Source organism: Mytilus californianus, unplaced genomic scaffold, assembly GCF_021869535.1.
Source record: "Mytilus californianus isolate M0D057914Y unplaced genomic scaffold, xbMytCali1.0.p SCAF_4, whole genome shotgun sequence".
Classification (NCBI taxonomy): domain Eukaryota; kingdom Metazoa; phylum Mollusca; class Bivalvia; order Mytilida; family Mytilidae; genus Mytilus; species Mytilus californianus.
In genome coordinates, this window is record NW_026262690.1 from 91,037,734 (window position 1) to 91,064,092 (window position 26,359).

A 26,359-nucleotide genomic window follows, 5' to 3' on the forward strand; every position below is an offset into this window, starting at 1 on the left:
TCTCTTTTTTAGGTTGAGGGGCATGGATTCAAAGATGCCATGAAATTTGTCTTGCCAAAACTTTTACTAGGACCCATTTATCATTGTTTACATTATTTTGAAGTCATAAAGGTATGTATTTTAAAAATCTAATATACACTATTATAGGTTATAAGAGCTATTGTCTTTTTTCATGTGTCCATATTGGCATATTTTCAACATCCTTAATTGTAGTGTCTTATAAATATTTATACCGAGGTAATATTAATTACAAATGAAATGCTATTGAAAGTTATTTGACTTAATTTAATCTAATTTTACCATTTTAGATATTCTGGAAAAAATTTAATATTTCTTTCATGAAAAAATCATATAATAGATAAACTTTTATATATTGAAAAAGTTACATGCAAAAAACATTACAATTGTTTTCACATTTAAATTGTCACTTGTTACTCCTATTTAAGGCTCTGATGACTGCCAGTTCAAGTGAAGAAGATGAAGATTGTTTTAAGCAGGCAGATGGCTTGTTGATGGCACTTAAAACGATGCTTGAAAGAAAATTCAGTGGAAATATGCCAAAGAAAAAGCCATGGTATGTATCAGAAAATGAATACAAAATAGCATCAAGAATGTCCTAGATTCAAGGGTTATAGGTTTCAGAACAAGTGAGAATTATAACTATATCAACTCAAGTTATCAGGGCTGCTCCATTTAAACATTAATGGTACCCAGGGAAGTCACTGAAACTTGGGTAACCACCTATAGAAGAAATTTATGAACATCACATTTTCGCTTTATCAAAAAACATTTGACACCTACACCTAGTTGAGATTTAGAATTGCCTGATCTATGGTTTTCATTTATGTTTTTATGGAACAACCATACTGATAAATGAGCATCTGGCTTGAATTTAAATTCATTAGTAAGAATAGACGTGAAGAAAATTCAAGCCAGTGTAAATATAATATCTGTTTATCAGAATAGACATGCAGAAAATTCAGATAGAATATTATCGGATTTATGAAAATTAGGAATGTCTTATTTTCAATATTTAAATTACTTTTATTACATTTGTTACTATTTGTACCATTTTACCTAGAGAAAGTATTAAAGTAGACATCTAACATGTCTAAGTACACACATGATCTATACAGGTATTTTGCCAGACAGTCCTGATTTGAATGATTTTCTATTACAATGAATTGTGGCAACAGTGTATTTGTTTGTTATTTCTTCACAATTTTTGGAAATACTTCTCATGGTGATCAATGGGTAACTCACAGGAAAATGGCATTTGTCATTGGCATGCCTGTAATAGTAAGAATATGTCGGCCTATTTATCAAAATTACTCAGTAAACACTATTTTTACAGTACCATTATTTAAAAAATGCTAAAGTCGGTACATAATTTTATTTTTATGAAAGATGACACATCACAATTTGTAATATATCAACTGCAAAGAAAGTGGGAGAAGACAAGTGTTGTTCCGAGCAGTGTCTACAATTACTGAAGTTTTTTTATGAGCTCATTTAGATGAGCACCAATATGATTAAGCACATGTTAATGCAGTACATCTTGTTTCCTGTAGGCCCTCCCCTTAGTCATTGTCTATGGACTTCTGACATTTTTGCCTAATTTACATTTTAGGCAGGACATTATATTTTCTTATGCCTAAAGAAAATTTGGTTTGTGAATAATGTGTTGAAAATTTGAATTTAATATGTTTCAAATTTTAGGGAAACGTCGTTACGATTACATGGCAGAACCGGGAGACAAGCAATAGTACAGAAAATGACAGAATTACAAAAGAGTATTGATGGATGGGAAGGAAAAGATATCTGGCAAAGTTGTAGTGAATTCATTTTAGGTAAGATGTTTTTTGGGTTAGACTTGCATCTCAGAACAATCATATGGAGCCAAAACATCTGTTTAAAATAGAGAGGCGAAAGATACCAAAGGGATATTCAAACTCATAAGTTGAAAACAAACTGACACTGCCATGGCAAAAAACAAAAAACAATGAAAAGGGAAACAACAGTACACAAAACACAACATTTAAAGCATTTAATTCTTTTAAAAAAGGGAAACAGTAAATTTCATAGATTACTTCATAAGATCATAAACAAAAGGATGCAACATAAACAAATGAAAGCATGTCCATATATAATATATAGAATTAATAAACTTAAATATTAGTATACTTTTTGTCGAACCTTTCGACTTTAGTCGAAAAAGCGAGACATAGCGATCCTACATTCCGTCGGCGTCGTCGTCATCGGCGGCGTCCACAAATATTCACTCTGTGGTTAAAGTTTTTGAAATTTTAATAACTTTCTTAAACTATCCTGGATTTCTACCAAACTTGGACAGAAGCTTGTTTATGATCATAAGATAGTATCCAGAAGTAAATTTTGTAAAAATAAAATTCCATTTTTTCCGTATTTTACTTATAAATGGACTTAGTTTTTCTGCCAGGAAATATTACATTCACTCTGTGGTTAAAGTTTTTAAAATTTTAATAACTTTCTTAAACTATCCTAGGTTTCTACCAAACTTGGACAGAAGCTTGTTTATGATCATAAGATAGTATCCAGAAGTAAATTTTGTAAAAATAAAATTCCATTTTTTCCGTATTTTACTTATAAATGGACTTAGTTTTTCTGCCGGGAAATATTACATTCACTCTGTGGTTAAAGTTTTTAAAATTTTAATAACTTTCTTAAACTATCCTGGGTTTCTACCAAACTTGGACAGAAGCTTGTTTATGATCATAAGATAGTATCCAGAAGGAAATTTTGTTTTCTTCCAGTTAACATTACATTCAGTCTGCAGTTAAAGTTTTTAAACATTTATTAGATTCATAAACTATCCTGGATTTTTACCAAACTTGGACAGAAGCTTCTTACAATCAAAAGATAGTATCAAGAGGAATATTTTTATTGATTTACTTCCTCATTTTTGTTGAGCCTGCGATTAACAGAAAAAGTAGGCGAGACACTGGGTTCTGCGGAACCCTTACGAATTTTATTCTAAAAGAGCACTAATTTGGAATAAATCTCCATAAAAATTTTACCATCAGTAAAAATGAGTTCATTGACCAAGTGTATTGCTGAGTAACAGTGCTTATTTTTTGTGATCAAAATTTTGCCATTAAAACTGAAGAGAACCAAGTTTGCTACATGTAAAATTTATTTCAACAGATGGTGTGTTGAACAAGTTCTCTACAAGATCAAAAACTACAGAAAGATATGTGTTCTTATTTGACGGACTAATTGTTTTGTGTAAACAAAATACACGAAGATCATCAGTCACAGGAGTACAACCAGAGTTTAGATTGAAAGAAAAATTCCAGATCAGGAAAATGGAAGTTGTTGATCGAGAAGATACAGATGGTATAATACATGAAATTTTGAAATTTATACTTTTGCTTTAATATACCAAATCTTTTCAGAGTGTACCAGAAGAATTTGCATGTGCAGTTTTTATTTTTATCAGGTTCTGTAACAAGCTGAAGATAACTTGATCAGCTACTAGAAAATGAATTATATCTGGAAATTAACTTATGGTCTTCAATGATAGACCTGTCATATATATATCAAGCTCAAAATGCAGTGTTCTAAACAAAAATAGAATGTGCTTTCCTTTGAATAAATAGAGAGGTGGAATACAATTCAATGAGACATCAATCCAACAACAAAAAGAAATGCATAAGACCTTTTCAAGTTATATATTTTCCATGGAAAAAATATACAGGAAAATGGGGAGATATAGTAGCACTAGTCTTCTTAATAAAAACATTTTATTCAAAAGTACTATGGGTCGATGCCACTACTGGTGGGGGTTTACTCCCCGAGGGTATCACCAGCTTAGTCAGCACTTCAGTATATGATATGGTTAAAATTATAAATTAATTGTTAGCAAAACTTTGATTTCTTTTTTATACGACTGCAAAAAAATTTTGCTGTAGTATATTGGTATCACGTCTGCGTCAGCGTCGTCCGAAGACATTTGGTTTCCGGACAATAACTTTAGTTTAAGTGTATGGATCTCTATGAAATTTTATCAAAAGGTTCAATACCACAAAAGGAAGGTTGGGATTGTTTTTGGGGGTGATGGTCCCAACCGTTTAGGAACTAGGGGCCAAAACAAGCATTTTTCTAGTTTCAGGACAATAACTTGTGTATTAGTATTTTGATTGCTCTGAAATTGTACCACAAGGTTCAATACCACAAGTAGAAGGTTGGGATTCATTTATGGGGTAATTGCCCAAACTGTTCAGGAATTGGGGGCCAAAAGGGTCTAAAACAAGCATTTTTCTAGTTTTCAGACAATAACTTGTGTTTTAGTGTAATTTGTAGCACATTTTACAAAAAAGAAAGTTTCTTCAAAATTAATATTTTTGGAAGAGGGGGTTAAAAAAAAATTTTTTTGAGTGGCAATTTTTTTTCCTCAAAAGAAAATTCTCTTCAAATATTATTTTTGTTTGGAGGGGGGGTAAAAAAAAATTTTTTGGGGGGTCAATTTTTTTTCCCTCAAGATTTAAGAACTTGTCACTTTTCCAAAGAAAAAAATTGGGGGTCACAATTTATTTTGCTAATTCTTTGTATAGTCTGACAACAGATTTACTAAGTATTGCGCAACAACACAGTGAATTGCACAACAGCAAGAAATCTTCAATTGAATATAAATTCAAATCATACAACCAATTTCAAGTTCTTTGACTACATTTATTCTGTGATAGAAACCTGTAATGTGTCAAATATTTAATTACAATCCAAATTCAGACCTGTATCAAGCTTGAATATTGTGTCCATTTTTGCCCCAACTGTTCAGGGTTGGACCTCTGCGGTCGTATCCAGCTGCGCTTGGCGAAGCAGTTTATATTGAAATACTAAGGATTTTCTACCCCAGGAATAGATTACCTTAGCTGTATTTTGCAAAACCTTACTTAATTTTGGGTCCTCAATGCTCTTCAACTTCGTACTGTATTTGGCCATTCTAACTTTTTTGATGGGAGCGTCACTGATGAATCTTTTGTGTATCAAACGTGTGTCTGGCGTACAAAATTTTATCCTGGTATCTATGATGAGTTTATTAAGTATTAGTGAGCAATATCTCACAGTACAATGCACATCTTGTATTTGCAGATTGCAAGCATGGATTTGAACTTCAATCAAGAGATAGTCCCAGTCACTGTGTTCTTCTTATGGCTAAAACTGCTGAAGAAAAAAGTAATTGGATGGCAGCTTTGATATCTTTACAAACTAGAAGGTAAGTTAAATGACTTTAACCTAATAGGTTATTGCTGATAACATCTTTAAATATTAAGTCAAAATGTTTAAACTGGAATTGAAAGATATAATTGATACTGTAAATTCAGAAATTATTGTGAGGTTTTTATAAATGTGAAAAGTACAACTCGCTGAACATCACAATAATAAGTACTCACATTCTGATATCTGATAGATATATATATGTATACAGCTTTTCCATAAATCGCAATAATTAAACTCGCATTTTGTTCATTCTTCAAAAATTGCAATAATAAATGCATGCAGTATTTCTGAATTTACAGTAGATGTTTTTAATTTCATGTATTGGTGTGTAACAAGAATGATATAAAACATTTTTTAAAATTTCTTTTGGAGAAAAAAAATTGTTTCAGATCAAATATCTTCACTAAGTGATACTTTTTCTGATTGCATTGTAAGCAAGGTAGATAACTTATTATATATCAAAATGGAAAACAATTGTGTGGTAAAGAAAGGGTTTTTAAATACAATACATTTTAGTATTTATCAATTCTAAAGTAATGTAACATAAAGTGCAGGTTATTATAGAAATATTTTTGTACCGTGTTTTAAATTTGTTTTAGATTTCATTGTAAATGATATTTTCAAGGGAGATAATTTATTATAAGTCTCAAGGTTCAAATCAATGAAAAAAAGAAACTTCCTAAAAAAGAAACAGGGTTTATCACTTTAACCTTTCTGAACAATCAACAACCATTATAACAAGGCCATAAATCTACATGGCTAAAACTATCACATTTGGACAGTCAACAAATTAGAAATGTACTTGTTATGTATCAATTAGGAGCCAAACCTGTATATACATGGAAGAGAAATATGTTGCCTTTATGAACAGGTGCCCTTTATACAAAGGTTTTTTTTTCAAGCTTTGTACATGTATGTTTACAGTAACTTTATTGACAGGTGTTTGCATGTTTATTTGTTGCTTAAAAGTATGGTAATAAAGAAATGAGAAATTTAAAAAAAGACTATATGAATATTTTGCCTTTGCAGTATGTTGGAGAGACGATTAGACAGTATTTTGAGAGAAGAAGACCTTATGCAGCCATTACAACTGCCACCTCCACAAATCTACAGGTAACTGTTATACTGTCGATTCATTGATTTTCATTAATTGAAGAAGAAAAATCATATTTTCCTGGTTTTGTATACAAGTTTATAGAAAATTTGTACTCTATGAAAATTTTAATTTGTGGTTCACATGTACTCACAAAATCCACAAAAATTGGTATCCAACAAATAATAATGAATCTTCAAGAAGCATACAAAAAATAGTTTTTGATAACTTCTCAAGATATGAATATTTACATTGAATCATATTTGTTTGGTATTTTCTCTTTTTCTTAGTAAAGTTTCTTTCTTTTATTGATTTAAAAAGAAATCTTACTCGCAAATAACTAAACTATTATCTGCTCTACTCTGTTTAAACAATAAATATGCTGTTGTGATCGGCAGGAAGTTGTAATAACCAGTTCTATTTCAATTCACCGTTTCAGAATCTTGTGCATTCTGGGTTATATTTTCAAAAGAGAACACCAAAAGGCTTTGATTGGCTTACAACGTCAAAAACAATTGAAAGTCAACAATGACCTGACATTGTTTTTATTTTGGAGGACAAGCAATGAAATTACCCTGGTTCATAAAATTCTGAAACGGCGAATTGAACAGAAATTACATGCAACAACATCTAACACACATTACTTTTCAGATTCGGTGAAAAAGATTCAGAATCCAATATTGTGATGGAAGATAAAGAGAAAAGACATAATCCAACAGAAAGTCCATTAATCAAAGGTGGATTACTGCTGAAATTGATAGAACGGTTAACATACCATATGTATGCTGAACCTAAGTTTGTTCGGACATTCCTAACTACATACAGATCATTCTGTTCTCCTCATGAACTCCTCGATCTTCTTGTTGAAAGGTCAGTCATTTAATATATATATGTGTCTTTGACTGTGTTTGTCTAAATTTTAAAGCTATTTTTTCAAGGATGAAACAACAAAAGTGTAAAAACTGAGACACTTTTTTTTATTACACATTACTAGACTTCATTTTAAGAACAAATGAATTGAATAAGTACTGTAAGTCATTGTGTTTAAGATTTTTTTATATCCAAAGTTTATTGTCTGTAAACATAACAATTATGCAACTATTGATTTTCTGACACAAAATCAAACTCAAACAACTACATTTAGAAACAGTTGGAATATTTTTATTAGAATATGATTTTTAATGGCATTTTTTTCATCATTTGCTAAAGATTTAAAATTTCTTGAATTAACAACATATTTTTGGTCACTATTTAGGTTTAATATTCCTGAAAGCCATATTACTCAAACTGAGTCCAAAGATAATGAAGACGTGAAGATTCAGAGCAGAAACGACATGCTGAAAAGATTCCGAAAAGAATATGTTAAACCTGTTCAATTCAGGTAACGTGAAAATTTATTCCTGAACCTGCATTATGAATTCATAGTTATAAGTTAGAGTAATAATCATAGTGAACAGTGTGGTACAATTGAACTTCAATTTTTAAGTGATGAACAGAATAGAAATTTCCTGGTATGCAGAATTTGTTCAAACTATAAAAACCAGTATCCAAAGAACAATTATTGTTTCTTCATCTGCCTAAATTGGTACCAACAAAAATGAAGAAATCTACAGTATGCATGAGAATTGTTGAAAGAAGACTAAGATTGAAAGTGTGTTAATAGGACTCAATTGGAGCTTTTAGAGATCTATGCACATGAGAAACACCCCCCCCCCCCCCCCCCCCAAAAAAAAAAAAACAACAACAAAACAAAACAAAATAAAAATTCTATTCACTCGTGGCATTGATAAGAAAAATTTATTATTATTGAATTAACAGGTTTGTCCTCCTAAAAAAACAGTAAAGATTCTTGTATCGATAAGAAAGAAATTAAGAAAAGGAAAATTGAAATGGAAGAGATCAGTTTATATAGGTTTTGATTTAAGAGTAAAAATGCAGTTTTCTTTCAATATTGAATAATACAAAATACTTTTGTCTATTTCATTAGAGATTGGTTTTAGATTGAAACATTGGTTTTAAATTGAAACATTGGTTTTACATTTTAGAGTTGTAAATGTATTACGACATTGGGTTGATCACCATTACTATGACTTTGAGCGTGATACTTCATTAATTCATAAACTGAAGGAGTTTCTTGGTAATGTGAAGGGAAAAGCCATGAAAAAGATGGCAGAATCAATAATTAAAGTCATTCACAGACGGGTAAGTAGTTAATGTTTATCAAAATTGTATTTCTTGAAGACAGTTTCTTTTCCAATATGTTTTATTTTTATGACCATAATATTCAGTGTGAGAAGTAAAAATTATTTTTAGTAGAATTATTATTCATTTATTTCCAATATTTGGATATGAACATGTATATTCATTTGATACAAGTTTTCACATACTTCAATTTCATCAAGGTATAACATTGCTTTTTTTATATTTTCAATTTTTTTCAGTTTATAAATAAAATGAATTATAAAGCAAATGCAAATATATTATCAGACTTTAGGACAGCACTTAAAGACTTTTTAAGTATTTCCAGTAAGATAAACAGACTCTTGCATTACGAAAAAGAATAACTATTGATGAAAAAATGGTCTTTGTCAAGATTTTAAATCTACCTTGAAACTGGAAAAAGGTTCCATTTATCAAGGTTACATTCTATTTCAATCTGATAAAAATGCTGTTTACATGCTTTGCTTACAAGAATTTGACTTTGTCCGCTTTCTGTTTTAAAAACTTTCAAAATCCTCTAGTTTGACCGTAATGATATACATCTTCAAAAATTTGAGGGTTATAATTTCACTGGTTGGTGTTGTAATTACTAGAATAGAAAGTAGAACAGAGTGTTGTCAGATTCATGTAAGGAAAGCATCCACATCGGGGTCCGTATTGTCAGTCTGATTTAATTTTGATGTTTTCTTTTTTTTCTCTTTTGTTAAGGCTGTTTCAACAAAGCATTTCTATTTTCAGTTTGAGAGTATGAGTACAGAAAGGGAGTTAACTCTTCAAAAACAGCCACCACCAGTGGAATGGCATATAACTAAAAAGAGAGAAGAGTTTCATTTAATGACGGTTTGTAACTTCTTAAACTGTGAACCTAAATACTACATGAAAATCTGTTCTATCAAACATTAGTTTCATGTTAAAAATTAACTTAATCTCCCATCTCTTTTTCAGCTTAGAATATTGGTAAAAAAAGGACTTTATTTTACCAAATGACATAAGGAAATCACAATTAAAATCCTTCTTATGAATTTATATTGTATGATAGACACTTCTAACATTTGTCTAAGCAATGATGATGATGGATGACTGTTTAATCAAGTGGCATGTTAAATGCATATTCTGGACGCTTAACATGAACATGTTAATATAATATGAATATAAACTCTGCTTTGTAAAAGACCAACACACTGAGCTGGATTTTTAACATGCTATTTTACAAGGTAACAGCACTCAGGAAGACATGTAACCCTACCAGGACACATTATTCTTACTCCAAACTGACCTGTCTTTTCTCTTGCTATTTAATACAACTTGCATAGCGGAGAAGCAGCCAACACCAATTTTAAAGTCTTTGATTTGACCCTGCTGGGGGGAAACAATAAACCTTTTTATGCCCCAGTCATAGGGGAGGGAGCATTAAGGTTTACCCTTGTCTGTCTGTATATCGGTTCCTATGTCCAGAATTTAGTTCTGTTCTCTAACTATAGTTTGCCTCAACCAAATGTAATGAAACTTATACACATTGAGTCAGATCAAGTTCAAATTTGGTTGGTATCACTTTTACCGTTCTGAAGTTGTGCCACTTCATAAATGGAAAAAATGCTGAATTTTTCATTTCCATTCTCTAACTTCAGATGACCTCAACAAAATCTTATGAAACTTATACACAATGCTTATTTCCACAAAACACAGATTAAATTCAAATTTTTGGGGGTCGTCACTTTTACAGTTTTCTAGTTATATCCCTTTATAACATTATATGTAAGCGAGGCATCATCTGTGTCCCATGTCTCCATTTATTTTTTAAAGATACATAAAAATTTCAGCCAAGTGAAAAAGGCAGCCTTGCAAACCGTCCATGCAATTTGCTTTATGATTTAATGTTCAATGGATAATACAATCAATTACTGAAAATTCAGAAATGTTTGCAGATGATTTTATAATTGTGAAAATTACTACAGAAAAGGCATCAAAAAGATAATACCTCAAATTTTAAAATTTTGAAAGCATTATTTGTATACAGCATGTACTCAAATCCCATGAATAAATGTATGCAAAAATTTGTGAATTTACAGTATATAGACGAAAACTGTGCAACAAGAAGAAAATATACTGACTATATTCATGATATTTGTCAATACTAGGAAAAGACACAAGTTAAAAAATCATATCTTGTATTTTCAGCTTCATCCGATAGAAATAGCTCGACAGATTACATTGTTAGAATTTGATTTGTACAGAGCTGTTCAGCCGTCAGAATTGGTAGGCTGTGCTTGGATGAAACAAACCAAACATAAAACTGCTCCTAATCTCCTAAAAATGATCAGCTTTACGAATAATGTAAGTAGTGTCCTTGTGAAAGGTACAGAAAAGCTTCATACTGATATCAAATTTGTGAGTTACATATTACTATGGTAAGAAGTAAAGAGATCTGATCAATGAGATGGTCACCCATCAAAGATATAAGGCCACTGACATTGCAATAGTGAAGAACAGCATGTAGCATATTGCATACTCATCAAATTGAACAAACAATTCAGCAGAAACAAGGATGTTCGCTACTCTGTTTTAAAATAACAAGCTTTTTAAAAGACTGTTATAGATGGATAGTATATAAATAAAGGAATTTAAAAAGCAGAAAAAAATGAAGGGTCCGTGTGCTTGTTTTCGAGATATAAGCCATTAAAAATTTGGATGGAAATAATTTTCTCTAGATTTTTCATACATTTAACATTGGCACCTTTTTTCTTTTAAAAAATACAAAAAAATAACAAGGATTTTATAGGATTTTCAAATATGGCTTTTTAAACTATATGTAATAAAATTATGAAAAGAAAAGTAGGGGTTAGCGGGGAAAATTTTGTAATGGCACTACATGGATAAAACCAAAGGATTCCGAATATCTGGCAAAAATTCAAAAGCAAGAGGAGCGAACATCCTTAACTGCCATTACTTCACCAATGTAATTAATTGAATTGCAAATTATGTTTCAGCATCAGCTTATGATTGAAAATGAGACTATAGTACAATTACGTTTAAAATTGTGTGTGAAATTACAGGGTGAATACTATGATATACTCAAGTTTTGAATGTACTATTATTGTGCTTGTCAATTAAGATTGGATTTGAAAGCACCTTGCTGAACTGAGTTCAAACTCACTGTGTTACTCACAACATCAGTGTTGACAGGCTAGGGATTACTGAAGCTGACTACTCGGCCACAGAGACTCAGATGTTCCTATGAAGCAAGGTGTAGTGAAGTGGTTGATTGAATGTTGATTGCTTTGATAATATCCAGTATATCAACAATAGTCTTACCATGCAAATTCAAATGACTGGCTTATTTGTTTCCTAGCAAATTTGTAAATATCAAACATAATATTATCAGATCCACTAGGAAAAATATCGAATTTATTTTATATTTCAGTTCACATTTTCTTTGGAGAAGTGTATTATTGAATCAGAAAATTTAGAAGAAAGAGTTGCTGTTGTACATAGAATTATAGAAATTTTGTTAATATTTCAAGAACTGAACAATTTTAATGGTGTTCTAGAAGTGGTTAGTGCAATAAATTCTGCTCCAGTTTACAGACTGGAGAAAACTTTTGAGGTTAGTGTGGTCATTATACTGTTAATCGTCGTCCATTTGTGTTATTTTAAAAGTATATGTTTTTGTTTATAGCAACTTCCAATGTATGATGGCAGATTTTCTAGTGAATTCAATGAAAAAAAACATTGTTTTCTTGCTTTTTTATCTGAATTGTACTAGAATTACAGCATCAAAACTTTACAAAGATAACAGAACAAATTGATTAATAAATTTGGAATCTAATTTCAGAAATTTTTTAAGGTATGTATAGTTGTTGCAATTTTGGAAAATGCTATCACAATTAAAAACATAACTTTATTTATGCGAATTCAATATAATTTAAAAACGCAAAATTTCTGAATTTATACAAGCATGATATAAGCATGAGGATTATGTATAAAAAAAATTGCAAGACTGCAAATGTAGTTATTTCTTCGATCCTGTACTACCTTTTCATGATACTTGTATGATGTTGTTGTTATGTGTTTCTCCAAGATTTCAATAAGAGAAAGGTGCTTTTGATGTTGAAAAAACATTTTAATGCCATTTAAAAGGGCAATAACAATTGAAAAGAGCAGATTGAATGACATCAACAAAGTTGCACAATAACAACTAAAAAGGTTTAAATACCTAAATTGAAATTGACCTTGAATATAGAAAACACTGCATGTGAACAATTTTGAAATGTGAAGAATGATGATTGATTGATTGATTGTTGATGAACTACTTAAGACTACTTGTCCCTGAGGTTTAGAATGTGAAGTGCATAGAGAAATATAATCATACTGTGGATTCATTTATTTTTTTGGAACCAATTTTCGTAGATTGACGAAAAGTATTATTTTCACGGATAATAGATTCAAATATCACGAAAATACAACTTAAAAAGGGTTTTACAGCAAATCTTCTCTTCAGTTCAAGTGGCCTTAAGGTCACGTGAGCTTTTGCCATCACTTTGGGTCCATCGTCATTGTCTGTCAGTCCTTGCAAACTTATTAAAAAATCTATTCCTTTGAACTACTGGATCAAATGTTACCAAACTTTATCCAAATGTTCTGAAGTATACCTAGTCTGGTGATTTGATCCATCAACAAACCTGGCTGTTGTTAATAAATATAGAACAATGGGGTAAAATTGACCAGCAGGTCAAGTTCTATCTCCTGCTAAATGTTTTGAAAAATCGGACAACCCATTTTACAATTATCACCCCTGATTTTGTTTTCAGATTTCCTTGAACCTTTTGGTTAAATTTCATAGAGATCCATACACTTAAACTAAAGTTATTGTCCGGAAACCAAATGTCTTCGGAAAAACACCAACTAGGACGACGACGTGATAGCAATATATGAACGCAAATTTTTTGCGGTCATATAAAAATTACAGGAGTTATTGCCCTTGAAAGATGGTTTTAATCCATTTTTTTTCTTTTTTGAAGAAATCTTTGTAGATAGAGAAAAAAATTTAAAAATCAAAGATAACTACCACAATAAGATCTACAAATAAGTCAACATGGCTAAATTGTTAAAAAAAAAAACACCTGTTAGGAGTTGTTGCCCTTGAAAGATGATTTTTTTATTTTTTGGTTATTGTGCTGCTTTTGCTAAAACTGTAATAGGTAGTGGTAATCAGTAAAAAAAAGCAAATTGTTTAGCACAATAAGGTCTATAAATCAGTCATCATGACCGAAACTGTCAAAAGTCTCCTTATAGAAGTTATTTCCTCTGAATGATTTTTATCCATTTTTTGGCAGTTTTGTCAAAAAATAGTGGAGTTGGAGAGAAACTTTAAAACATAAAAAAGATCTGCCTGTAAGTCAACATGGCCAAATTGTCACACTAGTAATAGGATTTAATTCCTTTAAACTGATTGAAATAAACAGGAAAAAATAAATATCAAAATAACTTGTTTTTTACCAGTTTAGTTATTCAGGCTCCTAAGAGCCTCTTGTTTAAAAATTTACTTAGAGAGAGATCTCCAATTTAGAAGGTTTGAAAAGCAGTGATTTCAACATTTATGAAACAATTTTTGAAATGAAGAAAGTATTTCTTATCAATTTCGCCACTTAAATTTGTAAAAGTAAAAAAATCACTTGTACAAATTTTTACCTGGCAACAAGTTTATGACCCCAAGCTTATCAACATTCACAACAGATGTCATAATTTGTTGTTACAGGTAATCACCTTATCCCATGGATCATTACTGATCATCAAAATTTATTCATACAAATAGAATTGGTCAGTCAGCATTTGTCATTTCGAAAAAAAAAAATTTCATGCGACCACCTGATTTGCAACCTTTACTGTAGTTTTATGATGAAAATGCCTTTATGAACGTATTTAAAGACATCGTTTTACTTGAATTCAGTTAAAAATGTTTAATCCAGACATATTTGTCTTTGCCTTTTAACTTTTGATATAAAAATAACAAAACAGGTGGCCATTGATTGTATTGAGTTGTGGTGCAAAGTTAAGAGGGTCTTGGTAGGGGTTTGGGAGGAGGCTTTGGTCATCATTTTCTGTATTCTTTATTTTTATACAAATTTTCTCTTTTCTGTATACTTAAGCACCCATTAATCTCTCTTCTTCATTTTTTGGCCCATTTTTCTCTATTCCTTATTTTTTATTTTAAAGCATATTCTCTATTCTATCGCATATACAGACCATAAGTTAATTATAAGGACAGAAACATTGACTAATAGATTCATTATATTAGTCCTATTTAGTCCTTGTTTTGAGACGTAAAAATAAAAAAAAATAAAAAAACAATATGTAGCTTTCGAAGAAAAACAGCTGTTTTGTTTTAAAATTCATTGTAAATTTTTATTTGTATAGTATATATAAATAAGAAAATGAAAGTACACGTTTTTTTCATGTATTTAACCCTAAACAGTAACTGCCCTATTCCTATGATGTTAAGCTGTTACCCAAGAAAGGTAGTATCTTATCACTCAAAAGTGACTTAAGCCCTCAAAATCCTAGCTTAAACCCTGAAAATTTGACACTGAGACATAATGTTTTGGAAAATAATGTTTTGGAAAATAATGTTTTGGTTGAATCACACATGAAAATGGCTGTGATGTCTAAAAAATATATAAATGGTAAAGTGTTGATTATGGTTTATATTACAGGCAGTTCCTAATAGGTTGATGAATGCTTTTGAAGAAGCTAGACAACTGAATTCGGATCATGGCAAAAAGTACATGGAAAAATTAAGATCCATAAATCCTCCTTGTGTTCCCTTTCTTGGTAAGTTGTCTTTTTTATGAGGATTAAAACCATCAGTAAGATTTTATAGTCTGGCTTTTGATATCCACAGATGATTTCGTTCTGATTGTTAACCAATTTTTCATTGGTTTTCTGAATTTTTTTTCATTACAGTTTCTTGATTATACCATATGATTTCCTCAGGTACAGCCATTTCTGCTTTTAATAAGAGCAAAATCATTTCTGAATATCTAGGTGTTAGAATAGAACAATATTCAAAGATGCCATTATGAATAAATACATTACTGCTTAATCTGTTTGTCAACTGAAGCAAATATTTGATATGATATTTTGTGGACTATTAAGTATACTTCACATAGCTTTCTATTCAACTTTAGGCCAAAAATAAAATTTAAAATTGTTTGATGTTGCCTTCCTACCCAACTCAATTGGTAACAAGCAGAATACCCTAAAAAATTTATGACACAAATTGTCTCAAATTTAAAAAAAAAAAGATTTTTCCTTCTCTAACGTTGTTTTCTTGTCTAAAACATGTAACTTATGCTGTTGCAAAAAAAAAAAAAAAATCCCTTCCTACCTACCCAACTTTACAAGGCATGGGTAGACAACATCAAACAAAGAGTTTCTTCAGGGTGGCCTTAACTGTTCATTATGTAAAACAAATGTGAAATTGATATTTGTAGGTATGTATCTGACAAATATTTTGAAGATTGAGGAAGGAAATTTAGATTTTTTACCCAATCGTCCTCCTGGGTTAATCAATTTCAGTAAGCGACGGAAAGTAGCAGAAATCACAGGAGAAATTCAACAGTATCAAAATCAACCATATTGTTTGAGTATTCAGCAAGATATAAGGGTAAGTTCACTGATAACAAGCCAATCTAAAAGTTTTTGAGGGTAGTAATGATCTTTACCGTCAGGCGTAAAACGGTCATTTTGGGCTACCGTTAGCATCAAATTGGTTAAAATTTTATCGTGATTCGTCAAAATATCCTTATCGTGATTCGTCAGTGGTCTAAAATAATTATCAGGGGTGTGGAAATGCAATGCCTGACTCGCCTGACTCGTACATTTGACAGACCGGACAAGCAGTTTTTTGTGTCATTGTTGCCCGTGGACTAGTAAAAAAATGTTGCTTGATAAAGGACAAATAGTATTCAAAAATAAAGTGAATAGAGGATTTTAAGGGAAAAGGGTGGGTTGGTGCAAAAAACAATCCAACAATTCATCAATTATTTTGTCCTAATGAAAATGTACATTTTATCGTCATACACCTAAAATTGCCGTTAACGTCATTTGGCAAGATTTTTTACAGTTATTCATCATGAAGGTACCCCCATTACGACCCTCTTTTTTGTTATGAATCATATTATTACCGCCTTAGTGGTCTTGTGTTCGCCTTGAGTGCAGGAGGTCGTGGGTTGGAACCCCGGCTGGGTCAAATCAAACACTTTTTAATTGGCATTTGCTGCTTCTCTGTTAAGCATCCTGCATTAAGGGGTAAGAGCAAAGACTGATTGGCTGGGAGTGTTAAAAATCCAGCTCAGCATGTTGGTCTTTTACAAACAGGGTTAATATTCATATTACATTTATCTGTTCTTGTCCTGAATATGCATTTAATTTGCGACTGGATGTTAAACACCATCCATCGTCATCATATCATATTAATTACAGAAGATGTCCTGATTTTATACATCATGTCTTATTGATTCCGGAATATCCAAATTATAAACAATATCATTGGTCAAAGAATTTTGAGCAAAAAAAAGAATTGACTTAGATCCATAAGAAAATTGTAATGACTTGTTCCAAAAGTTTTGTGATGTAGAGATCTGAATTTTGATTGACGCAAAAGACTTTCAGTAAAAATAATTAGTGAACCTGAATCGTTATGATTTTCTGTCAAATAGTATGAAAATAAACAGAATGTTATGAAACAGGACCAATATAATTGTGTATTTATGATAAATATTGAGTAAGAAATGATAATTTTGTCTGAATACATTTTATATTTTTCCTAAGATTGTTATGGTTTTCAGACTAATCATCACCCATCAAATTAAAAGTGAATGTTTTCTGATCCCACCCAATAAATTCTAGAACAGATCTGATATGTAACCACATTTTCCAAATTTTCACAATATAATGTGCATTATTTAATATTTGCAGGAATATCTTGAGAGTTTAAATCCCCGTGAGGAATTGTCAGAGAAAGAATTTAATGATTACTTATATGAGAAATCGTTAGAGATAGAACCAAGGAACTGTACAAGGCCTCCAAAATTTGTATGTATATTAATACACAGTTGAAAGCAAAGTCATTTTGGAATTACATATATAATGAAAAAAAAATTCTCCAGCTGATATCATGATTACATTCTTGATGTGATACATTCACAAAAATAATGTAGATGTGAGCTTCATATGCACTAAATTAATATTTTCTATATTGATTGTTTAAAAAATGGCAACCACTTTGTTGATATTACTCTTATATTTTACCTATGAAAGTTGGGGTTAACCGTTAGCTTAAATTGCTGCATAACTCAAGAACATTCTTTTTCATAAGAGAAATACATGGAAATACATGTATATACCTGTAGTAATACAAATGAGATGAGATTTTACAAACACTCTTATTCTTAAATAGATTCTTTTTTTGAACAATGTACCTCCGTTGCAATGCTCACCTCAAGAACTGGATGTTGTGGATCCATGGCTGGGTCAAACTCAATACTTAAAATTAGTATTTGCTGCTTTTTTGCTAAGCACAGGGCATTAAAGAGTAAGAGTGAAGACCAGCTTGTCACAAAATAATGTGTCAGGGTATAATGACTTGTCTTCCTGTGGACTATTACCTTTGAACTAGGATGTCAAAAATTTCAGCTCAGCCTGTCAGTCTATTACAAAGCAGGCTTCATATTCATATGACATAAACATGTTCTCATTTTGAATATATATGCATTTAACTTGCCACTGGATGTTAAATAGCCATCAATCATCATCTTTTCAAACATTTTATACAAAATACATAAATTTATGTTAACCTTTTGAAAATCTGTTTCAGGCAAGAAAAACAGACTATCCATTGAAGTCACCAGGAATCAGACCCATTACAGCAAAACATTTAACACAGAAACATGCATCATTTCCATTTAACGCAACATTTGGTTCAATGAGAGAAGATGCGACTGATGTAGAAGCATCCTCTCCGCATAACACAACACCATCAACCCCTACCACACCTCTGTCACCGCCACACAATGGAGACAGTGTGTTCTTACCAGTCACAATCGGCCAAGGCATAGGTAATGTTGTTGCCGAGGAGGCAGATATTATAAATTATTTAAGGTCCCTATCATAAGGGTTTCTAACACATCACTACATATAGGTGCGTTCGACTCCTAATCTTAATTAACTAGGATTTTCAGTTTTCATACCGAAGGTCAGTGCTTCTCTCCAGGCACTCCAGCTTCCTCTGCCAATGAAAACTAAACACTACGAAATAGCACAATTGTGCTGAAAGTGCCGTTAAACACCAATCAATCAATCAGTCAATCTTACCACTAAGTTACCAGTCACAATTGGATAAGGCAAAGGTAATGGTATTGCCAAGAGGCAGATCTGTTTAATCTCTATGTAACAGATCCCTCTAATACTGTGGATTCATTTATTTTCGTGGATTCCAATTTTCGTGTTTTGTGGAAAACTTGAATATTCGTGGATATTTAATTTCGTGGCTTTGGGAAAGTCTGCATGCATTCCTTTAGAAAATTGGTAATTCGTTGACCATTTAAATTTGTGGTTCACCTGTACCCACGAAATCCACGAAAATTGGTATCCAACGAATAATAATGAATCCACAGTACCTCCACGCAATAAAGACAAGTGTGTTCTACCTTTTCATTATCCATAAGGGCATATGTTATGTTGTTGCTCAGGCATATGTTATGTTGTTTCTCAGGCATATGTTATGTTGTTGCTCTGGCATATGTTATGTTGTTGCCAGAAAAGCAATGTGTTCTACAATTCACAACTTGCTAAAGAGGCATATTTAAGAAATCATATATAGTCACTTTCATAATGCACTTTTACCACCCCTTAACAATTGAGAGGGCATGTAGTAACTATCTGCCAAGGCTTAGGTAAATTGTACCTTTTTCACCTCTACATGATGTGGTCAGTTTATTTATACAATTCCTTTCTTTCGTTGGACGAGTGGTCTAATTAGTCGAACTACTGTATCACTAGCCTGTCAACACTGAGGTTGTGAGTTCGAATCCTGCACGGGGCCTGTGCACTTGACTCCAATCTTTAATTGACTAGGATAAAAGTAGGATTGTCACTACCGCAGGTCGGTGTTTCACTCTGGGCACTCCTGCTTCCTCCACCAATAAAAACTGACTGCCACAAAATAGCATAATAGTGTTGAAAGTGGTGTAAAACACCAATCAATCAATCTTTCAGATTTTCTCGTATCTTGTATGTTAATATGAATATAATTTTTGTAATAAAATGGATACCAAGAAAGTCAGTCAAAATTGATAACTTTATGTATTTGAATATTTTTAGTAATGAGACAAAAAATACTGATATAAAAGATTGTTGCCATGTGATTAATTAGATTAGTTTAATTTTCTGCATAATTATGAAAACCTGATGTCCTGTTAGACAAATAAATATATAGCTAAAAAGTTGATTAATTTTTTTAAAAATTACCAATAAATATTCTGGTAAAATTGAAGAAATGAGTTAGTTAGGTATAGGTTATATTATGTATTATATATATATAGCAAGTAAGAGTTGATTGGCTTAAATTTATTATTAAATTTTTGAAACATTTATGGTGACGATGGAGTATAGCTATTTCCATTGATAATTACATTCGGTCATTGATCTGAGAAGTTAGTGTTGTCCATTTCAAATACTCGCAGTCTGCATCTGGGTTGTAACTAGATGAAATCTTATTTATTGTTTTCAATTTTATTTTTCTGACAATCTGTTTTAGAAATATTTAGAAACAAAGAAATCCTTTTATAAAATAATATTTTAACTTTGCAGACCACAGTACAAATCCATCACAAAATAATGAATTTCCAGAAAATGAATTACCAATGGATGGACTTTTACCACCCCCACCATTACCGCCACGGAGGAAAAATCGTGATAGTGAAGACGGTTCACCAAGAATTGACAATGCTCCAGAAATCCCTCCTAGGGGTCTGCCGCCTCCCGTTCCTCCTCGCAAAGACTCAATGTTTGGCTCACTTACACGCTGTCAAAGTGTATCACAACAGCCAACGAGGCATTTATCTGGTCATTTTCAGAACTTAAATGCAACATTACCACGGTGTAGTGCCATGGAAAGGGAATCACGACCATCAATACCAATAAACTTTAACGGTGAAGAAGATATTTCATTGACAACTACTCCTAAACTGCCGCCAAAGACTTATAAACACATTAGACAACAGAGTAGCTAGAATATGTTGTTGTTCATTTCAAAATCTTCAGAGAGTCTGGAATGGAGTTTCTATCATGAATAAAGTGATTGGATAATAATTTACCAAAGAATGGTGTCTGTTGATATGGGATATTCTCTGGCAGAATATAAAAAACAGCTGTGCTGCTAATTTCTTTGCTTAAATAAGACGTGTCATCGTATGATACAAATCATTGTGATGTATTCCAGTGTTTTGACCCAAATACATTTAGCTAGTGCTACCTGAGCTAGTAAATTTGATAATCAGACGTTGCTTATTATAGCAACAAAGAAATGCAATATACACTTGTGTGCGTGTGTGAGTGATGTTGACAATGATGAAAGACATTTCAGGGATGGGAATATAGAAATATGTTATACACAGGTGAAACTTTTTATGGCAAAACATTTGTAGATAAAAATGAGTGATGGAAAGGAAGGGTTGTACTATGTCACTTTGCACTGTTAGACAATGGTATCTTTTCTCCAGTACCTCTATGTACTGTTACATTACTATTCCAGAAGGCAAACATTTACAGCAGAAACCAGGCATGTGTGAACTGAATTCTTGCAACTTGCCAGTTTTCATTTGTAGTATTATCAATGGCTATTTGATAAATTGTTAGGCATTAAGATTAATATTGTATGATGAAGGACATGATTCATGTGGCTTTGCCTTAGATTTATATTATCTGCCATAGCAGTTTTGGATTCCAGCAAATTTAAATATCTCTTGATGAAATTGATAAATTGCCCACTTGCCATTCTTGCAGAAAATTTTAATTAACACATGAATGCTTTCTGGTTAGAAATGAAAATACAAGTTAACAAATTTTATTTCAAATGGTCTTGCTTATTTAGATTTATATCAAGCTTTTTGAAAGAATGTTTAGTTTTATAAAGAGCAGTCTCAAAAAGGTAGTTGTTAAACCAAAGTTACTCAAGTGAAACTTAGGTAAAATCTAAGGTAGTAATATGGATCAAGCATTCAACTGATCAGTATTGCCTTCAATATCCAACAATTGCTTAAATAGGTTTATATCAAATTAAACTGAAGAGTTGCAGGAAATTGGTTTAACGCTTGAATGGTTTTTGCTGTAAATCTGCATTTTGTTATGATTATAAAAGGATCTCAACCTGAATAAATATGAAATATTTGACAGTGCATGTTATGATATGCAATGGATCGATTGATCAGACTTTTCCAATGTATTTAATGAATTGCATAACATGAGATTAATTCTTCTTAAATCTTGCCTTTAAAATTTTCCTGGTAAAAAGAATGCCTTCTGAAATAATCTATAGTATTGTTATGTTCATTGTTGTCATTTTTGTGTTAGAATGTACAAGAGGTCCAACAATGTAGAAATTTGTATTAATTGGAGAAAAGATATCATTGTTATATTACTCTGGAAATATGGCATTATGGGTATTTGTTTTACTTTTAAAATCTGGTAAAAGAATGTTTTTATGAAGTTGTCACAATGTCTTCCATTTCGTTCATCAGTTAACATTTCTGTTAACAAAATACCAGCTAACAGATAGAGATAAAATATGATCTTTATCTATTTAACATCATTTCATTTGATCATTTTTTCAGTTTCAGTCATATTAAAGATTTTCATTTCCTGTTTTTGATTCCGTAAAGTAAGGAATTTAAAGATTGTTTGTAAATATGTTAAAGCTTTATTGTACAATGCCATATTTCCATTGTGTTGAACCAGCTTGTCCACGTCAAGAAATGGCCAAAGATTATTGCCAAAGATTTTTATTCTGTAGCAGAAAAATGTGATATTATGATTTTAAAGTGCTTTTAACTCTTTGTTGTTTATTTTATTGATAAGAATCTGTCTGGCATAGATATTGTTTACTGCTAAACTGCTGGCGATGTCACTGTTTGCATATTTTTTTTTAGTACTATTAAGTTTTGCTTTCAGTTTATATTTGAAATATTGCAACAAGATTGAAAACTCCTTTGCTACCAATGACCTTAACCTTCACATATTTTTGGATTTTGCTGATTCAATATTTAAGATTCTGAATGCAAAGAATTATTTTTACAAGCATAAAGATTTTTCATGACTAATGAAAGCATCTGTCAGAGAGAATGGTCACTGTGACCTATATTTCATGTGCCCTAATTTCAAAAACAATGAATCTGTGCTATAGGTTAATTCACTGAATGAATTTGGTTCACTAGAAAAGGCATTGCATTATTTAGTGTCATCTTATCTGGATGGATATATAGGTCAACACTGAAGGAAAATTTGGTCAGCATTTCTTAATTTCAGGCTCTTAAAGACTTCAGGGAAATATCTCTTCCTATAAAAGGTGAAATACACATTCATATCTTTCTATAAAATAGTTTATATACTTCAAAAAAGGTTCCAGTTGGAAAAAAATTATCCAATTAAGTCCAATACAAAAAAACAAGATAGGACAACAAAAACACATTTTTCATCTAAACAGTGAGAATACATTTGGATTAAAAGAAACGATTGAAATTCATTCTTCAATAGTCAATTGACCCTGTAATTAATTGAAGATCCTTTTTTTCAGTTGTCTCCCTAGGATGGACAGAAATTTTCATTGACAATGTAGATCTAGCGGAAAGAGCAAATTTGTATGTGTGTAATCTTTTTCAAATCTTTTAATTACATTTAATTTTATTTTGAGCTAAAAAAAATTGATACCCGTAGATATTTTTAGCTGCAAATTAGTTGAAAAGCTGATATATAACTTTCAACTTATCATACTTGGAATGGGCAGAAGCCTGTTTTGTCCAGTATAGAACCTGTCTACGATTGAAAAAGGGAAGCAATTTGTGTTATAAGTGTGTAATAACAGATTCAAATTGGTAACTGGCAAATGGACTATTGGAATACCTTGAAGTCAAATATATTTAAATACAAATTGAAAAATGTTATCAGATAAACTAATTTACTGCAATCTGTATTTACTGGTCAACATTGTCTTCCAATATAAAATTTTCACACATTACTACAAAGAAACCAATTAAGTTACCATGAGAACTGCACATAATATATATTTAAACCATAATCTTTATGATTAATGAATAACTAATTCAAAGTCATTGGTAGCATCAACTCGTTTTGAATATGCACAAAATATTTGCCACTTAACATTCTGCAAACTACAATCAATCAATATTAACAACCCCGGTTACAGGATTTTTCTAACAGTTCTTTATAAAACACAGAGAAGTCTATGTCAAAATTTAGCTTTACAAAATATTTAGTCTTTAATAAAGTTTTATATTGAACACAAATTTTTGAAGCCAAAAATTATTATTTTGTATCAAGAAAAGAATTTGATTTTTTTTTATAGTTTCTTCAGACCTGTAGACAGGAAGTACAGTTATTGTTTTGATATTTTGTATGTTTATTTAATTGTAATTTTCATATTTCCTTTTACATTTTTGTAGGAGTTTATTTTATACAATGGAATTTTGTCATAATGAAAACTGGTCAGTTGTTTGATGTGGACTCCTAGTACAGCTGGTTTTGAAATATATTTGTTTTAGTGACAAGTCATCTTATAGAAATATGTACCAGACTGCATCTTAATCGTTTAAACAAAATCCCCAAGGATTCATTTTTTTCTTGAAACGTACTTTGAAATGTACAATACTTTGCAGTTTTATTCAAACAGAGCAGTTCATTAATAATAACAAAACACATGTTCATTATCCTCGATTTTTCAAAACCATTTATTCCTTCTAATAAAAAGAGGCCATTTCAAATACACTTGTCCCAATCTTCTTATGAACTGGACTACTCATCTTATACACTGGTGAAATATCGTATAGACCTTCTGTAACTTATACTGATAACAAACCTCATAAAAAAAAACTGTAATAGTAAACCATGATTTTCCTTCCAAAACTACCCATATTCCAACCTATCCATTATAAGAAGAACCTATACATAAGTCATATTACAAGTGGGGCGAGTTAGCAGTTGAAAATCTTTATTCCGAAGACGTTAACAGAATTCGTGACAACTGGTGTTTTCTTAAATTCTTATGAACTTATTATATTCCAGCTAGCATAATATATTTTATGACCAAAGAATTTTCATCACTGTTCATCTTTAGCCTTTCTATACTATCAGATCAATTATAGCAGGAGTAAAAATGTATATATACATTGAAGATGATATTATACAAAACACCATTCACTTTGTTCATTTTAGATAAAAAAAATAACATTGCCAATCTTTTCACCCTTGCAATGTTTTTCTGACATTTGAACCATTTTGTCCATAATTTCTGAAATTCACAATTTATTTAAATTTGAATCATCCTTTAATTACTTCTAAAATTCACATGACTAATATAACCATCGTTAAATGGGTTCCCGTCTTCCATTTAAGGAATAAATGTTTTAAGACACAGTCTGGTACATGATTTTGTGTGATACATTTATCCAGTGCAATGCCACAGTAATGTCAGCAGTGGTTTTTTTATGTTTTGAAGACTGCCTTATGTGATTGTTTCATATCAATAAAAGTTCTTCACAACATCAATAAGACGTTATGCTATTATTTTGTCTGTGGTCTAGCTGTCACAAAAAATTCGCTCAGCTTGTTGGTCTTGTACAAAGTAGGTTTTATAGGTATATCCCAAAGATGGTCTAGTTTAGAGTGTGTTCAGAATACAAACGGACTGAACACTTTTTCAAGTTGGAGTTCTTGTACAAATAATTTTCATTCATGCACATAGTTATGCAGGATACAAAGTTTCAATTGGATGAAAAACTTCACAACCAAAGTCAATCTTTATTTCTTATGAGCCAATCTCTTCTTAAACTACACTAGTTTTAGACTCAAGGGGATTTATGATTGATGATTGGAAGTCCCTCAACAATCATCATTTAATGTTGATCAGATAGCAAATATGGTGGCATAAGTGGCAAGTAGGTCCTGTTGAGACCCTATGGCCAGATTTAACCTTAATTGACAGGATTGATATATGGAATGTTCTGATGAAAAACATTGCCAGCAGAGCAAACAATTGATTATGATTGGCCAATTTTAAAATATGCAACTACAAGGCTAAAGGTTTCATTCAATATTTTTACACCACACACACTTCTGTATATATGCCTATATGAAAATAAGGATATGTGGCATAATTGCCCAAGAAATAATTATCCACCCAAGTTTAAATGACATGGATGTAAGCATATATAGGTCACTGTATGGCCATCAAAAATGAGGAAAACCCACACTGTATACTAAGGTAAATAAGGCCCTGACATGGAAAATATGAAGCAATATAAAGAAGAAAACTAACAGCTTGATCTATGACAAAACAATTAAAAAACAAATATGACATACAACTGAATCACAGGCTCCTACCTAGCAACAAGAGGAAATGAAAATTCTCTCTGTGACGTCCTGCAAATCTTAGAGGTGAGGCAGCAGAAAGGTGTCTACAATAAGTCAAGCTTTCAATTGGTCAAAGTCTAAAAACAT

At 31.3% G+C, this 26,359-nt stretch overlaps 1 protein-coding gene across 1 annotated transcript in view; it reads left to right on the plus strand.

Moving 5' to 3' along the window:
* The window catches only part of LOC127698791 (son of sevenless homolog 1-like), a 40,813-nt gene extending 15,402 nt beyond the window's left edge, over window positions 1-25,411 (plus strand). Inside the window, exons 8-24 of the mRNA XM_052202456.1 lie at window positions 13-111; window positions 447-574; window positions 1,720-1,850; window positions 3,184-3,375; window positions 5,131-5,254; window positions 6,289-6,372; window positions 7,004-7,222; window positions 7,608-7,733; window positions 8,398-8,554; window positions 9,311-9,412; window positions 10,751-10,906; window positions 11,994-12,176; window positions 15,283-15,400; window positions 16,063-16,235; window positions 17,549-17,665; window positions 18,447-18,687; window positions 20,441-25,411. Of these exons, the coding sequence (XP_052058416.1) occupies window positions 13-111; window positions 447-574; window positions 1,720-1,850; window positions 3,184-3,375; window positions 5,131-5,254; window positions 6,289-6,372; window positions 7,004-7,222; window positions 7,608-7,733; window positions 8,398-8,554; window positions 9,311-9,412; window positions 10,751-10,906; window positions 11,994-12,176; window positions 15,283-15,400; window positions 16,063-16,235; window positions 17,549-17,665; window positions 18,447-18,687; window positions 20,441-20,862 (2,772 nt within the window). The 3' untranslated portion in view covers window positions 20,863-25,411. The remainder of the gene's footprint in view (window positions 1-12; window positions 112-446; window positions 575-1,719; window positions 1,851-3,183; window positions 3,376-5,130; window positions 5,255-6,288; window positions 6,373-7,003; window positions 7,223-7,607; window positions 7,734-8,397; window positions 8,555-9,310; window positions 9,413-10,750; window positions 10,907-11,993; window positions 12,177-15,282; window positions 15,401-16,062; window positions 16,236-17,548; window positions 17,666-18,446; window positions 18,688-20,440) is intronic.
* Window positions 25,412-26,359: the final 948 nt, after the last annotated feature.